This window comes from Callithrix jacchus, chromosome 12 (genome assembly GCF_049354715.1).
Source record: "Callithrix jacchus isolate 240 chromosome 12, calJac240_pri, whole genome shotgun sequence".
Classification (NCBI taxonomy): Eukaryota; Metazoa; Chordata; class Mammalia; order Primates; family Cebidae; genus Callithrix; species Callithrix jacchus.
This window is the reverse complement of record NC_133513.1, coordinates 22508808-22524998: the sequence shown is the minus strand read 5'-3', so window position 1 is coordinate 22524998 and position 16191 is coordinate 22508808. Positions and strand designations below refer to the sequence as shown.

Below are 16191 nucleotides of genomic sequence, written 5' to 3'. Positions count from 1 at the left end.
TAAAGTTACGACTAGGTGTGGTGGCTCATGCCTGTAATCCCAACACTTTGGAAGTCTGAGATGGATGGAACACTTGAGGCCAGGAGTTCAAGACCAGGCTGGCCAACATGGTGAAACCCCGTCTTTACTAAAATGCAAAACTTAGCCAGGCATGGTGGTGCATGTCTATAATCCCAGCTCCTTGGGAGGCTGAGGCAAGAGAATTGCTTGAACCCAGAAGGCAGAGGTTGTAGTGAGCTGAGATTGCACCACTGTACTCCAGCCTAGGAGATCAAGCAAGACTTCATCCTGAAAAGAAAAAAAAAAAAAGAACTGGAGTCACTCCCCATGCTTCTGAATTGGGTTTATAATTAGTGTTACTCATCCTCCCTGTATAAATATTTTGGGTACAGGAGGTAGGACTACATGGATTGATAAGCTTTCTGATCTATAAGCTACTGAACTAGGGTGACTATATAATTTATTATCCCAATGGAGACAACATTGAGAGCAAAGGGAGGAACTGCCGTAATTAACCAGGATAAGGTAAACTAGGACCATATGGCCCAACAACTCCACTTTTAGATAAAAACTCAAGAGAAATAAAAATGTGCACTTAAAGGCTTGCATGTGAATGTTCACAGCAGCATATTTATAACAGCCAAGAAGTGCAAACCAACCGAATATCCATCAATTGGTGCACAAATAAACAAAATGCAGTATACAAGGGAATACTATTGGGAAATAAAAAGTAACAAAATACTGACAAATGCTGTAACATTCATGAACCTTGCATAGGAGAAGTAACGGACCCAAAGATATCCTTGTCCTAGTTTTCAAAACTGAAATGGAGCAGGGATCCCCTTTCTAGGGGCCTGCAGACCTCAATCATGGAAATAAAATTCTGAGATCCTTTAAGGAACTAGGCACCTAGCTAGCCCCAGAAGTAAATAAATAACTTGTTAAACAAGAAGGTAATAGGAACTTGGCCGGGCATGGTGGCTCACACCTTTAATTTCAGCACTTTGGGAGACCAAGGCAGGGGAATCACCTGAGGTCAGCAGTTTGAGATCAGTCTGACCAACATGGTGAAATCCCATCTCTACGAAAAATACAAAAATCAGCTGGGCATGGTGGTGTGTGCCTGTAATCTCGCTACTCGGAAGGCTGAAGCAGGAGAATCGCTTGAACTGGGAGGTGGAGTTTGCAGTGAGCCAAGATCACACCATTGCACATCCAGCCTGGGCAACAAGAGCAAAACTCCATCTCAAAAAAAAAAAAAAAAGAAAAGAAAAAGAAAAAGAAAGTCTTTGAATCTATCTGCCTATAACCTGTAAGTGGCTGCTTCAAGCTATCCCACACTTTTTAGGTAGAAACCAATGTGTAAACTCTCATGTATTGATCTATGATTTTGCCTGTAGCTTCTTCTTTCCTGTAATTTACCCCTGCCTTAAACCCTTGCTTGCAAGCCATCAGGGAGGTCAGGATTTGAGCATGTAGCTGCCAAAAGGCAGCTCCAAAGCTCCAATCAAAAGGAGGTGGTCTGCAATAAGAGCCTTACTTTCTGTTGCTGCAAACCTTAGAGTAGATATCTGGTTTTAATGTGCCAGGAGACTGGACCCCAGTTTGGTTCTATAACAGAACCAGTAATATGTTAGACAGCAAAAGAGACTTCACAACGTAATCACAAGGGCTCTTACCAGAAGGACAGGGCAGCAGACGTCAGAGTGGTGTGGCCACAAACCAAGGAATGAGGGTAGCCTTAGAGGCTGGAAAAATAAACAATAGATTCATTCTCCCCTAGAACTTCCAGAAGAAACACAGCTCTGCTAACACCTTGATTTTAGTTCCAGAAATCCCATTTTAGACTTCTGACCTACCGTACTGTAAGATGACAGTTTTGTTTTAAGCCACTAAACTCATGTTAATTTGTTATAGCAGCAATTGGAAACTAGGATAAACCTCATAAACATAATGCTAAGTGAAAGGATCCTTATGTAGTATATGATTCAATTTATATGAAATGCCTGGAAAAGGCAAAGTGACAGAGACTGAAAAATTAGTGGTTGCCTTGGGCTGGCAGTGGGAACAGGGACTAATTAAATGGATTTGAGGGGGCTGGGTGCAGTCACTCATGCCTGTAATCCCAGCACTTTGGGAGGCTGAAGCGGGTGGCTCACCTGAAATCCAGGTTTGAGACCAGCCTGGCCAACATGGTGAAACCCCATCTCTACTAAAAATACAAAAATTACTCAGGCATGATGGCAGGTGCTTGTAACGCCAGCTACTTGAGGGGCTGATGTGGGAGAATTGCTTAAACCTGGGAGACAGAGATTGCAGTGAGCTGAGATTGTGCTACTACTGGAGCCTGGGTGACAAAAGCACTCTCCAAAAAAAAAAAAAAAAAAAGACTTGAGGGATCTTATTGGGCCGATGGAAATGTTTTAAAACTACATTATGATGGCTGTTCAACTTGACAAATTTACTTGAAATCACTGGATTTATACTTACAACAGGTGACCTTCATGATAGAGAAATTACACCTCAATAAAGTTGTTAAACAGCAGGGTACTCACCCTAAATATCACAATCTTAGAAAGCTTGTTTATATATTAATTATATGTAATATATATTAAAATATATAAATATAAAATACATAATTTATGTAATAGATATGTATAATATATAATTTATGTTATATAATAGATTATATGTTATACATATATTATAAATATATATGTATGATCTATATATGCTACATATCATATATGATATATATTTGATCATATACTTATATGAAATTCTTCTACTACCAACATTTTACTCAACCTGAAGGGGAGAGAGGACACAAAAAATAGATCAGACATGTCCTGGAGGAGCTGAACACAACAGCTTGAACACACAGCTTGGTTGTGAAAGTATGGTCTGATAGAGTGTCTAAATGTAAGGATGCCAATCTACCAATCTTTCCCTATACTATCCTTGAGCAAACTAGATCTTTTAAATCCAACGTCCCCCGTTTAAAGATAGCAGGTATATGGATACATCCCCTGCTTTCCACCCTTATCGTCACTTCCTTAGTGGAGGCTCAGGCCAATGCCATTTATTGCTTCTTCACCATTGCTAGAGCCTCCATGCTCTTCACTTTGAACTGCGACAATCTGGCCACCACACTGTTGACAGAATAATCATTCAAGGTGGTGACCAGTGAAACCACAATTATTAAAAGATTTGTTACTCTCTGTTGAATGATTAGAATGAAGTAGTGAGAACATAAAGAAATAAATGCTTGCTGTGACTCTGTGACTGGACCATGTGCACAGACAGGCACTTATTGAAATTAGCTCATAAAACCAGAATGGCCTTTTTTTTTTTTTTTGAGATGGAGCCTCACTTTGTTTCCCAGGCTGGAGGGCAGCGGCACGATCTCAACTCACCACAACCTCCACTTCCCAGGTTCAAGTGATTCTCCTGCCTCAGTCTCCTGAGTAGGACTACAGGTGCACGCTACTATGCCTGGCTAATTTTTGTACTTTTAGTAGAGATGGGGTTTCACTGTGTTGGCCAGACTGGTTTCGAACTCCTGACCTGCCTTGGGCTCCCAAAGTGCTGGGATTACAGGCATGAGCCACCATGCCTGGCCCTTATAATGGCTGGTTTTTATATGGTACACATCTAGATTATTTCCTTAAAATAAGAATAGAGCGTTTATTGTTTTTGTTTGCATTTCATAAGCATTGCCTGGTTCAGGAATCAAGAAAAGGCAGAGGATACATGCTCAAAAAGAATGGAACCTGAATGAATGATCAAGGATAAAGACTTACCCGTAATAATTTAACTCTAGATGAAAACATAGGAACAGTTTTGTGTTACTGGTTGATTTCTACAAGAGATTGATGAGAGCCTCTGCTATTTTGTGAAAGTTTCTTAGCATGATCAGGGATAAGATCATAGACAAAATTATTCAATTATTCAAAGGAACTTAATATAAATCCTCAATAAACATGAATAACTTATTGAAAAAAATTGAGGACATGCAGCAGAACAACAAATGAGACAACGCAAATGTCACAAATCAGCCCTATCTATATTACCTAGGAAAGTTGTTTCAATGAATTCTTTGAACATCTCTGCTTTGTGTTCATTTGTTTCAATCTCAATCTTTGCTGTCTGAGTGTACATATTACCAAACTTGTTCTTGAGGTGCTGAGTGCTGCCCAGGCACATGAACGTTCCCTTAGCCACGGTGGCCATCCTCGCACAGAGGGCCTCATATTCTTCCATGCTATGGGGACAAAGGAGGTAGAGCTGAAGAGACTCCCTTTCAAAGGACAAGTTCTGTATTTCCAAAAGAGCCAGGATTAGAAGGCTTGGAATTGGAAGCTATGATAGATGATCGCCACCAAGGTCATATTTGGGAAGGAGAAATTTAAAAATTCACCGTAGTTGATGCCTAACTCCACAATAGAAACAGCTCCCTAGCATCCTATCTCCCCTCAATTCTTGATTCCAGAACAAAACCGAAGATTCTTGGCTGGCCCCTTAAGCAGTTCCAGGTTTTACCAACAGTCCCTTCTCTATAGCTCATATACTTAGGTAAGTTCAGTGACCCATATTCCTGGCTCCAACTAATTCTATCTTACACCCATTGCAACCCCTTATCATTTGTAAAGCTTCTCAATCAGTCATACCTGTGGGAAGTTATGATGGTAGCTTTACCAGTTTTACACATCCATGTAACTGCATCCTAGAGGAAGTGTCAGGCTGGGTCCATGACAGTAGATGGCTCATCCAGGAAGATGACCGAAGACTTTCCTATTAGGGCAATAGCAGTATTCAGTCTATGTTTGCTTCCTGTTATGGTCAAAAAAAGAGACAGAAAGTAGATATTAAGAGACATTAAGATAAGAGCATACATATCATAATGCTGATTTGGTATGACTAACAAAGCAGTTGATTCGGGCCAGGTGCGGTGGCTCATGCCTGTAATCTCAGCACTTTGGGAAGCTAAGACAGGCAAATCACTTGAGATTGGGAATTTGAGACCAGCCTGGCCAACATGGCAAAACCCCATCTGTACTAAAAATACAAAAATTAGCTGGATGTGGTGGTATGTGCTTGTAATCCCAGCTACTTGGGAGGCTGAGTTAGGAGAACTGCTTGAATCAGGGAGGCAGAGATTGCAGTGAGCTAAGATTGTGCCATTGCATACCAGCCTGGGTGACAGAGTGAAACTCCATCTCAATTAAAAAAAAAAAAAAGCAGCAGTTTCGAGTCCAGGTGTATTCATTAGGTCATTTTCATTGACATTACATTTTTTTGGAGTAATTTGTTTTAGCATCATTATTTGTGAAATATTTCTGCTTTGAGGAGACAAAGCCATAAAGAGATGGGAATGAGGTGTTTTTTGAAATGCAAATGTTACAGCTCATCTCCACAAAAGGTTAACCTCATCCAAGTGAGATTTGCTTTATTCCTAATCTCTGAACCCTGAAGCCAGGTTATTTCACAGTCATTGTCTCTGTGTGATGGAGGGGCTGAGGTTGAATTTGTAGGCATTCATTCTAAGCACTAGAAACACAGATAGGGAGCTTAATCATTGCATCAGCGTAATGACTTACCTGTATGTGTAGGCAACCTTGTCAGCATGGGTTTTGAGGTACACTGAATGCAGAAAGCCTTCCACATATTTGTAAATGTCTGGGTCAGGGACTCCCCACAGCCTGGCATATATGATCAGAAATTCTAGACTTCTCATGTGGTTCAGCATAGCATCAGCATGAGGACAATAGCTAATTCTTGACTTGACCAGAATCAAGAGGGTATTCATAGACATTAGACCCCTGTTAACTCTTCCACTCTGCATACAGTTCACATGGATGAAACAGAAGACCTGAACTTTTCTAGCTCATGCTACTAAGATCTGATACCCATAGAGCTACCACCAAGAAGTCTTCTTTTCCAGTCTATAAAATCTTACACCTGGAATTCACTGAAACAAAATGAAATGTTAACATCCCTTACTGGAATTTTCAATACAGGTCTGTTCTACATGACTATGTACCCAAGACAGATTTTTTTTTTTTTGTCAGATGAAGTTGCCTCTTCAAATATTGTTAGAAAAGGGCTATTCCTATAAATTAAAATAACATGTATTGATTCCACTGTGAGTAATGGCCAAGTAGCTTCTATCAGTCTAATATTCCCACAGATAATAATAAGCCATATGTTATATTTAAGTATATATAGCTATATTTTCAAATATTTATATTTAAATGCTTTATAGTTATATATAATTTGGTCAAGTTAATGCTAAAAGGACTAAACTGAGATATTAGCCTATTTCTAAAATAGAGTTTATAGAGTAAATTTAGTCATCTTAAATGCCAATTGAAAACATTTAAAACTCTTTGAAGGAATATAACAGAATCAAAACTCTCTACAACATATTATACACAATGTCCAGGACAGAATCCAAAATTAGTTGGCAAATGAAGAAATAGGCAAACATTACCCATGCTTCAGAGTAAAGACAATCCATGGAGACTGACCTCAAAATGACCAAAATACTGTAATAAGCAGAAAAGAGTTTTAAATACATTATTATAACTATGATCTAAATAATAAGGAAAATGAAAAAAGTGCTTATAATGAAAAAAGATAGGAAATCACTATAGAAATATAAACCAAAATAAAGAACAAAATGGAAATTCCAAAACTAAAATTTTAATATCTGATATGTAAAACTCACTGGATAGAATGCATCTCAGATTGGAGACAAGAGAAGAACTCTGTAAATCTGAAGATAAAACAATATAAACTAGTTAGCTTAAAAAATAGAAAAAGTACAGAAAAACGAACAGAGTCACAGCATCTCTGTGTGGCACAACATTAAAAGGATATAAAAATGGAATCCAACAGAAAGAAAAGAAATAATTGAGTAACATAAAAATGTTTGCTGAGTATTTCCCATATTTGGTGATGTAAGTTTAAATTCAAAAGCTCAGTGAATTCCAAGAAGGCCGACAATAATGAAAACCACAGGCCAGGAGTGGTGGCTCATGCCTGTAATCCCAGCAGTTTGGGAGGCTGAGGCAGGCAGATCATCTGAGGTTGGGAGTTTGAGACCAGCCTGTCCAACATGGTGAAACTACGTCTCTACTAAAAACACAAAAATTAGCCATGCATGGAGTACCTGTAGTACCAACTACTCGGGAGGCTGAGGCAGGAGAATCACTTGAACCCAGGAGGTAGAGGTTGCAGTGAGCTGAGATCACACCAGTGCACTCCAGCCTGGGTGACAGAGCAAGACTCTGTCTCAAAACATAATAATAATAATTTAAAAAAAAACTATGCTTAAAACATCAAATTTCTGAAAACCAAAGAAAAAGAGAAAATATCAAGTACATTCAGGGAGAAACAAGACAAATTTTTGAAGAAAAAAATTCAAATATCTAATGACTTCTAACTTTGGAGGACAGAAGACAGTTGCACATCTTTATGTTCACTGCAGCCCTATGTACAAATAGCAAAGACCTGGAACCAATCCAAATGCCCATCAATGATAGACTGAACAAAGAAAATGTGGTACATATACATCGTGGAATACTATGCTGCCATAAAAACGATGAGTTCGTGTCCTTTGTAGGGACTTGGATGAATCTAGAAACCATCATTCTCAGCAAACTGACATAAGAACAGAAAGCCAAACACCATATGTTCTCTCATAGGTGGGTGTTGAACAATGAGAATGTGTGGACTCAGGGGGAGGAGCATCACATGCTGGAGACAGTTGGGGGGGATAGGGAGAGACAGTGGTGGGTGGGGAGGGAGGGGAGGGGAGGGAGGGATAACATGGGGAGAAATGCCAGATATGCACCTAAAGTAAAATAATTAAAATTTTTTTAATTAAAAAAAATATATATATATACACACTTTTATATCCAGCAAAAATATCCTTTAAGAGTAAAAACAGTTTTATTTTAATAATCCTCAAAATAGAAACAATCCAAAGGTCCATTAATAGGTTAGTGACAAAATTGTTGTGTATCCATACAATGGAATATAATGCAGCAATACAAATAACTGATCATGGATACAGACAACAACATGGATGAATCTCAAAACAATTATGCTGAGTAGAAAAATGGATGTTATATGATTTCATTGACCTAAAACTTTATAAAATGCACATTAATATGCATTGGCAGAAAGTACATCAATGGTTACCTGAGGAGAAGGGAGTGAGGAGAAATGGAAAGATTACCAAAAGACATAAAAATTGTTGGGAGGATTGGATATACTCATTGTCTTGATTGCATTTGTTTTCACAGTTATATATTTATTTGTCAAAACTTATCAAGCTATACAATTTAAATATGCAGTGGCACTACCTTGGTCACTGCAACCTCTGCCTCCCAGGTTCAGGTGATTCTCCTGCTCAGTCTCCCAAGTAGCTGGGATTATATCATGTGCCACCATGCCCAGCTACTTTTTTTGTATTTTTAGTAGAGACGGGGTTTTGCCAAGTTGGTCAGGCTGGTCTCAAACTCCTGGCCTCATGTGCTGGGATTACAGGCATGAGCCAGCAGGCCTGGCCATAGCCCTGTTTTGTTACCTTCACCTTTGAGATAAAGGTAAGATACTCAATCACAGAATTACCCTTGCTTTCTGACAGCATCCAATTCAGTGCAAAGCCCTTGCTCCTAAACTCCCTTTTAATTCATCCCTTTTGAGGTTGAGAAGCTACAGTTCAAATAAAACTAAGATTGTTTCATTTCTGCAAAGGGAAGATGTGAAGCTACACTGATTTGCCTTATTACTGGCATCTGAAACCTAGTAGAATATTTGACAATTTCATAACGAAGTCATTGTGGGAAAAGGAGCTTAGGTGGAGCGATGGGCTTCATTTCAAACAGCAGGGACAAAAGGAAGCACCCCAACATTAGCAGCGTCAACAAAAGGCGCAGCAGCATAATGACTCACTTGAGGCTCCAGTTCAAGTGAATTCAACCATTTGTTCACATACAGTTGAATCTGGGGCTCCGAGACTCCCTATATTCTGGCATACATGATCATTATTTCCTGAGCAGTCATATATTCCAGCAAGGCATCATATTCAAGACAATAACCAATTCTTGACCTTACCTAATTACAAGAATTGCATTAAGTAAAAACCCAAGTCATTCATCCCACTAGACAACCATGGATAAGATGGCAAACCTGCAGTCCTCCAGGCCATGCTTCTAAGAGTCCTACCAAGATATTTTTTCTAAAGGGCTACAAAATTAGAGCTGTCAGATCTATTGTAGGACATTGGAATCATAGGTTCTGTAATCCAGTTTTAATGACCTTGAGGATAAAGAAGTTAGAAATGAAATTCCAGGGCCTACTCATTTTGGAGGAGTACTAGAATGTGAGATACTCTTCTCATTCAAGAACTCCAGGGGGAATGGTCGCCATGGATGTATTTGTACTGTTCATCCTGTACAACTTCTTGTTCCATATTAAGGCTGATCCAGAAGCAAGGCCTTTCCCCACCTCGCCAACCTGGAGACTGCAATAAGCGTTGCTTTAGCAACTAGTCAAACCCCCCTGTTGATTTGCACTCAGGTGAACATAGCCTATGAACCAGAGAAAGAGCTATAAATTCAATTTTGTTTTAATTGGAGACTTCTAATGCTCCTAGACTCTTCATAGATACAAACTCAAATTCCCTCTTTAAGAAAAAAAAAAAAAGAATAGTAAGCATCTGGTGGATGTCACTTTATAATCAACAATATCCAATTAAGGATTTGAAAACACTGAACAAGCCACCCCAAAATAGAGCAGCTTTGCAGACTCTCTTCACCTTGCCATTCCACAAGAACTATCCTAGCTGTCTACTCAGTTGTCTATGAATCCTGAAGAGGTGAATTAGAGTTCTCATCTTATTTATGGGGGACTTCATCTATCTACCAAGGCAAGAATCAGAAGAAACTCTCTGTGTCCCTCCTTCTCCAATTTATTTCTCCTTCTTTTCTTCTTTATTAGAGGTGAGACAATGGTAGAAAAGAAAACACAATATTTTTAAATAACCCTTTTTAAAAATTCTGGTCATGGACCCCAAATGTTCTTGGTGCAAAAATTCTTTTTCAACTGAAGGATAAGAACTTTATTTTGAATTTTTGAAATAGTAACCCCACTCAGCCCTCCAACATTGATGATTTATATTAGATATATGTGCATGTGTACATGTGTGTCTGAGTGTGAATGTGTGTGTGTGTATTCATGAAAAAGCCGATGTGATCCAGGCCTTATGCTCTTCTCATCTGTAACTCAGCAGCTAAAACATAAAGCTCTTGTTCTTTGGGCCATCCCATCTGACAGCTCCATCCTTACTGGACCTTTCTATTCAAACATCCAGAACACTCAGGAACAGGTTCCTGTCCCAACCCTGATAAATGCTCCTCTTTCATATCTCAGGAAGAGAAAACAGTAATTTCACCAAATGTCCTCAGATTTGAGCATGCTGGATACACAGGCCACTCATCTAAATCTGCAATGAAGGGGACAAACATTCTCCTTTGGGAAAATCTTTATTACATAAATATATTTACATCAAGATATACATGCACAGGAAGGTCCCCCTATACACAAAAGGTCCAGGTGTCAACTATGTAAGACACGAGGGTCACTGATTGTAATTGAATTTCATGGCACCTCATTTTCCTCATCACTGAATTCTTTCTCTGGGTTAGCAAAGGTCAGGAAGACTTGTTCCAGTGTGATCTGACTGACGGAATAGTCTTCTATATCAAATTGCTCTTTAGCTTGCTCCAAAATGCCAAACACCTTTAACAACAGCCACAAAAATGCAGTTACCATTGCAATCTCCCCTTCAGCCCCCAACTCAGATGAGCCTCTCCTCTACACCCCTGGTTCCTGCCAAGTGTATGCTGGAGGACAAAAGGCACAGAAAGGAGAGGTGAGAAAGTGGAAGAACAGAGAATTGAGAAAGTGAGAGGAGGCCATTCTCTGTTCCCATTCTCTTGATGGACATGGAGTAACAGTGGAATTTAGGGGAAGAAATTGAAGCTATTAAACTCTAGGGGTGTTTGAAAAGCAACCTAATGGTGCTACTCCCCCAACAATGCCAGGCTCCCATTCCACATTCTATGATCCCAAATACTCCCCATTGTTAGTGTTCTCTTAACATGCAACGTTAGAAGGGCAAGGTTGCTATCATCACCTTTCCCCAGCGGTTGTCCTTGCTGGGAATGTAGTAGTTAAGGATTCCTTGATTCTCATGTTTTAAGATACTTCCTAAGAAAGGAAAATAGGTCATCAGAGAGGTGCAAATCAAAACCACATTGAGATACCATCTCACGCCAGTTAGAATGGTGATGATTAAAAAATCTGGAGACAACAGATGCTGGAGAGGATGTGGAGCAAAAGGAACACTTTTACACTGTTGGTGGGAGTGTAAATTAGTTCAACCATTGTGAAAGACAGTGTGGCGATTCCTCAAGGCCTTAGAAATAGAAATTCCATTTGACCCACCAATCCCATTACTGGGTATATATCCAAAGGACTATAAATCGTTCTACTATAAGGACACATGCACACGAAAGTTCATTGCAGCACTGTTTACAATAGCAAAGACCTGGAATCAACCCAAATGCCCATTGACGATAGACTGGATTGGGAAAATGTGGCACATATACACCATGGAATATTATGCAGCAATCAGAAACGATGAGTTCATGTCGTTTGTAGGGACATGGATGAATCTGGAGAACATCATTCTCAGCAAACTGACACAAGAACAGAAAATGAAATACCGCATATTCTCACTCATAGGGGGGTGATGAAAAATGAGAACATATGGACACAGGGAGGGGAGTACTAAACACTGGGGTCTACTGGGGGGAAAAGGGGAGGGCCAGCGGGGGGGGGGAGCTGGGGAGGGATAGCCTGGGGAGAAATGCCAAATGTGGGTGAAGGGGAGAAAGGAAGCAAAACACACTGCCATGTGTGTACCTATGCAACTGTCTTGCATGTTCTGCTCATGTACCCCAAAACCTAAAATGCAATAAAAAATTTAAAAAAAAGAAAGGAAAATAGGACAGGTGAATAATCTTATAGGCTTCATTTGAAATCGCCAAAATATCACTACATGTACTTAATTATATACTGTGGAGGGGTGAATAGAGGAGGCCAATACAAAAGCAGGTATGATCCTCTAACCCACTCCTTGGTATCCATGACATGGTTAACGCTTTCAGCAGATTTATTCCTCATGAAATCATCTTCTTATGTGGAATTCATAGAAATTATTGAAGGAAGGATTTGAGGTACAATAAATTACCAGCTGACATGCCCAACATAAAAAATCTGAGCCTTCTAAAATGCTTACAGAGGAACCTGATCCAAGATGGCCTATTAGAAGTGGCTGCAGTTCACAGCACTAATGGAGAGGGATGGAGAAGGATGAGTGAATTTAGCACCTTCAACTGACATATCCAGGTTCTCACATTGGGACCAACTAGGCTAACAACTCAACCCATAGAGAAGGATGAAGAGCAGGGGGTGGAGATGGCCCACCAAGTAGCTACATGAAGCCAAAGGAACCCCACCCCTAGCCAAGAGAAGCAGCTAGTGATTGTGAGACCCTGTTCAGGAAACCATGCTTTTCCCAAGGATCTTTGCAACCCACAGATCAAGAGATCCCCTTGTGAGTCCACACCACCAGGGCCTTGGGTCTGATACACAGAATGGCAGTGAGTTGGAGTGTGAAGTCTCAACAGGGCATCCACTTAGGAATACACAGAGACTCAGGGGTTTTATATACTCCGACCTTGGGATCCCCAGCAAGGAGGGAGGTGCATCTGTACATATCTCTAGGAAGGAAGCTGAATCCAGGGAGCCAAACAGTGTTATTCTGCAGGCCCCACTTCCACATCATGTCACAAGGTAAGACCTACTGGCTTGGAATCCCAACCAGCCAATGACAGTGAGTTGGAGTTCCCCTGAGATGATGAGTCCAAGCTCCTGGGGGAAGGAACAGCTGCCATCTCTGTGGTTTGGTCGACTCAGCTCCTTCAGCCTGTCAGCTTTAAAGAATACAGGCAGCCCAAACAAGAAAATGTTCCCCACAACACAACACACCTGTTCTACCAAAAAGCAGCCAGACTGCTGCTTTGGGTGGGTCCCTGATCCTATTCCTCCTAACTGGGTGAGACCTCCCAACAGGGGTCTACAGCTACCTCCCCTACAGGTATGTGTAGGCTGGTGACCAAAGGAGGGACTCCTTTCTAACTTATTCTCTGAGGCCAGCATCATCCTGATACCAAAACCTGGCAGAGATACAACAAAAAAAGAAAACTTTAGGGCAAATATCCTCAATGAACATCAATGCAAAAATCCTCAATAAAATACTGGCAAACTGAATCCACCCACACATCAAAAAGCTTGTTCACCATGATCAAGTTGGCTTCATCCCTGGGATGCAAGCTTGGTTCAACATATGCCAATCAATAAACATGATTCATCACATAAACAGAACTAAAGACAAAAACCGTATGATTGTCTCAATAGATGCAGAAAAGGTCTTTGATAAAATTCAACATCCCTTCATGTTAAAAATTCTCGATACACTAGATATTGAAGGGACATACCTCAAAATAATAAGAGCCATATATGACAAACTCACAGCCAATATCATACTGAATGGGCAAAGCTGGAAGCTTTGAAAACTAGCCACACAACAAGAATGTCCTCTTACCACTCCTATTCAACATAGTATTGGATACAGTATCTTGGTTGGCGGTTTTTTTCCTCTTTAGTACTTTGAACATGTCATCCCACTCTCTCTTTGCCTATGAGGTCCCTGTTGAAAAATCTGCAGCTAGCCTTATAGAATCTCCCTTATGTGTTATTTGCTTTTTTTTTTTTTTAAATCTCTTGCTACTTTCAGGATCATCTCTTTGTGCTTGTGTTTGAACATTTAATTATAATGTCTTGAGATATTCTTGTTTGTATTGAATCTGAAAGCAGATATGTGACCCTCTTGTACCTGGATATTTATGTTTTGCTTCATATTTGGAAAATCTTCTGTTTTTATTTCTTTAAATAAGCTTCCTAACAATTTGTTTTTTTCTTCTTCACAAACTCTTTTTTTTTTTTTTTGGCAGGAAGGGAGGGAAGAAGGACGGTAGGGAGGAAGGAAGGGATGAAGGAAGGAAGGAAGGGAGGAAGCAGGGAGGGAGGGAAGGGAAGGAAGGAAATCAAGCAATGAGAGAGACATTGCCAACCTGGATCTAGAGGTTTACAAGTTGATTTCTTTTTTTTTGAGAGAAGGAAAGAAAAAAAAAATAAGTAAAGGAGAGGAAGAAAGAGGAAGAAGAAGAGGGAGAGTAAATGGAAATATTGCTTTATTTTGAAAAAAATTGGGTATTAATAATGGCCAATCAATGTTTCATTTAAACTTATGGGTAGGTGTGATGTGGTATTGACAAGAATGTATATTTTGTGTATTTGAAGTGGAGAGCTCTATAAATATTTATTAAGTTTACTTGTTCTGGATCTGAGTTCGAGTCCTTGATATCCTTATTAATTTTCTGTCTCATTGAATCTAAGTCTCGTATCTGGGTGTTAGCATCATTAGCTCTTATTGTTGCATTGATCCTTTTATCACTATATCTTTGTTGCTTTAAAATCTATTTTATCTGATACGAGAATTGCAACTCCTGCTTTTTATTTATTTATTATTTATTTTTGCTCTCCATTTGGTTGGTAAATCTTTCTCCAACCCTTTGTTTTGAGTCTTTGTGTATCCTTGCATGTGAAACAGGTCTGGATGTAACATGCTATTGGGTTTTGGCTGTGTCTTTTGATTGGGGGATTTAGTCAATTTAAATTTAGGGTTACTGCCATTTGATGTTGACTGGCTGTTTTATCCATTCGTTGGTGTAAATTCTTCTTTATGTTGGTGCTCTTTACTTTTTGGTGTATTTTTAGAAAGGCTAATACTGGTTGTTTCTTTCTGTGTGTAATGCTTCTTTCAGAAGCTCTTGTAAAGCAGGCCTGGTGGTAATAAAATCTCTGAGTTCTTGCTTGTTCATAAAAGATTTTATTTTTCCTTCAGTTGTGAAGCTTAGTTTGGCTGGATAAGAAATTCTGGGCTGAAGGTTCTGTTCTTTGAGGATGTTGAATATTGGCCCCCACTCTCTTCTGGCTTGTAGAGTTTCTGCTGAGAGATCTGCTATAAGTCTGATAGGCTTGCCTTTGTGGGTAACCTGACCTTTCTCTCTGGCTGCCCGTAGTATTTTCTCCTTCATTTCAACCCTGGTGAATCTAATGATTATGTGCCTTGGGGTTGCTCTTCTTGAGGAATATCTTTGTGGTGTTCTCTGTATTACCTGGGGTTGAATGTTGACCTGCTTTGCTAGTTTAGGAAAATTTTCCTGAATAATATCCTGAAGGGTATTTTCCAGCTTGGATTCATCCTCTCCGTCGCATTCAGGTACACCTATCAAACGTAAATTTGGCCTTTTCACATAGTCCCACATTTCTTGGAGACTTTGCTCATTCCTTTTTATCCTTTTTTCTCTAATCGTTTCTTCACGTTTTATTTCATTAAGTTGGACTTTGACCTCTGATATCCCTTCTTCTGCTTGAACAATTCGAGTGTTTAAACCTGTGCATACTTCTCGGAGTTCCTGTATTGTATTCTTCAGTTCCATTAATTCACTCATACTCCTCTCTAAGTTGTCTATTCTCAATAGGATTTCATCAAACCTTTTTTCAAAGTTCCTAGTTTCTTTACGTTGGGCTACAACATGTTCTTTTAACTCACTGAAGTTTGTTATTATCCATTCCTTGAAGAGTGATTCTGTCATCAGGAGGCGCTCGTTCTCCATCAAGCCTTGTTCCATTGTTGATGTGGAACTGTGATCATCTTTAGAGGGAGAGGCGTTCTGACTTTGAGTATTCTCAGCTTTTTTACACTGGTTTCTTCCCGTCATTGTAAATTTATCCTCCTGTCGTCTTTGAAATTACCAACCTTCAGATTAGGTCTCTTGAGTGGACGTCCAGGCTGTTAGTTCCCAGGGCCAGAGCAGCGGCGTTAAAACTGATGGTGCTTTTCTGCCCAGGATTCTCCTGTCTGGCTTCCTTCTTGTGTCCGTAGTAGGCGTCTCTGCCTTCCCAGGACTCCAAACCTCAGTCAAA

The 16191-nt window shown here is 39.8% G+C and overlaps 2 protein-coding genes across 2 annotated transcripts in view; both read right to left on the bottom strand.

Moving 5' to 3' along the window:
• Window positions 1-1563: 1563 nt before the first annotated feature.
• LOC144578596 (phospholipid-transporting ATPase ABCA3-like) lies at window positions 1564-4844 on the bottom strand. Its single transcript, XM_078344851.1, has 3 exons — window positions 4671-4844; window positions 4074-4264; window positions 1564-1748 (listed from the first exon to the last, which is right to left on the bottom strand). Exons 1-3 carry the CDS (start codon window positions 4709-4711, stop codon window positions 1702-1704), a joined length of 279 nt encoding a protein of 92 aa, XP_078200977.1. The 5' UTR covers window positions 4712-4844; the 3' UTR covers window positions 1564-1701.
• A 5699-nt stretch (window positions 4845-10543) lies between these two features.
• The window catches only part of LOC100394174 (phospholipid-transporting ATPase ABCA3-like), a 46314-nt gene continuing 40666 nt past the window's right edge, over window positions 10544-16191 (bottom strand). The window contains exons 9-10 of the mRNA XM_078346846.1: window positions 11210-11283; window positions 10544-10812 (exon numbers count right to left, since the gene is read on the bottom strand). Coding sequence (XP_078202972.1) covers window positions 10672-10812; window positions 11210-11283 — 215 coding nt within the window. The 3' untranslated portion in view covers window positions 10544-10671. The remainder of the gene's footprint in view (window positions 10813-11209; window positions 11284-16191) is intronic.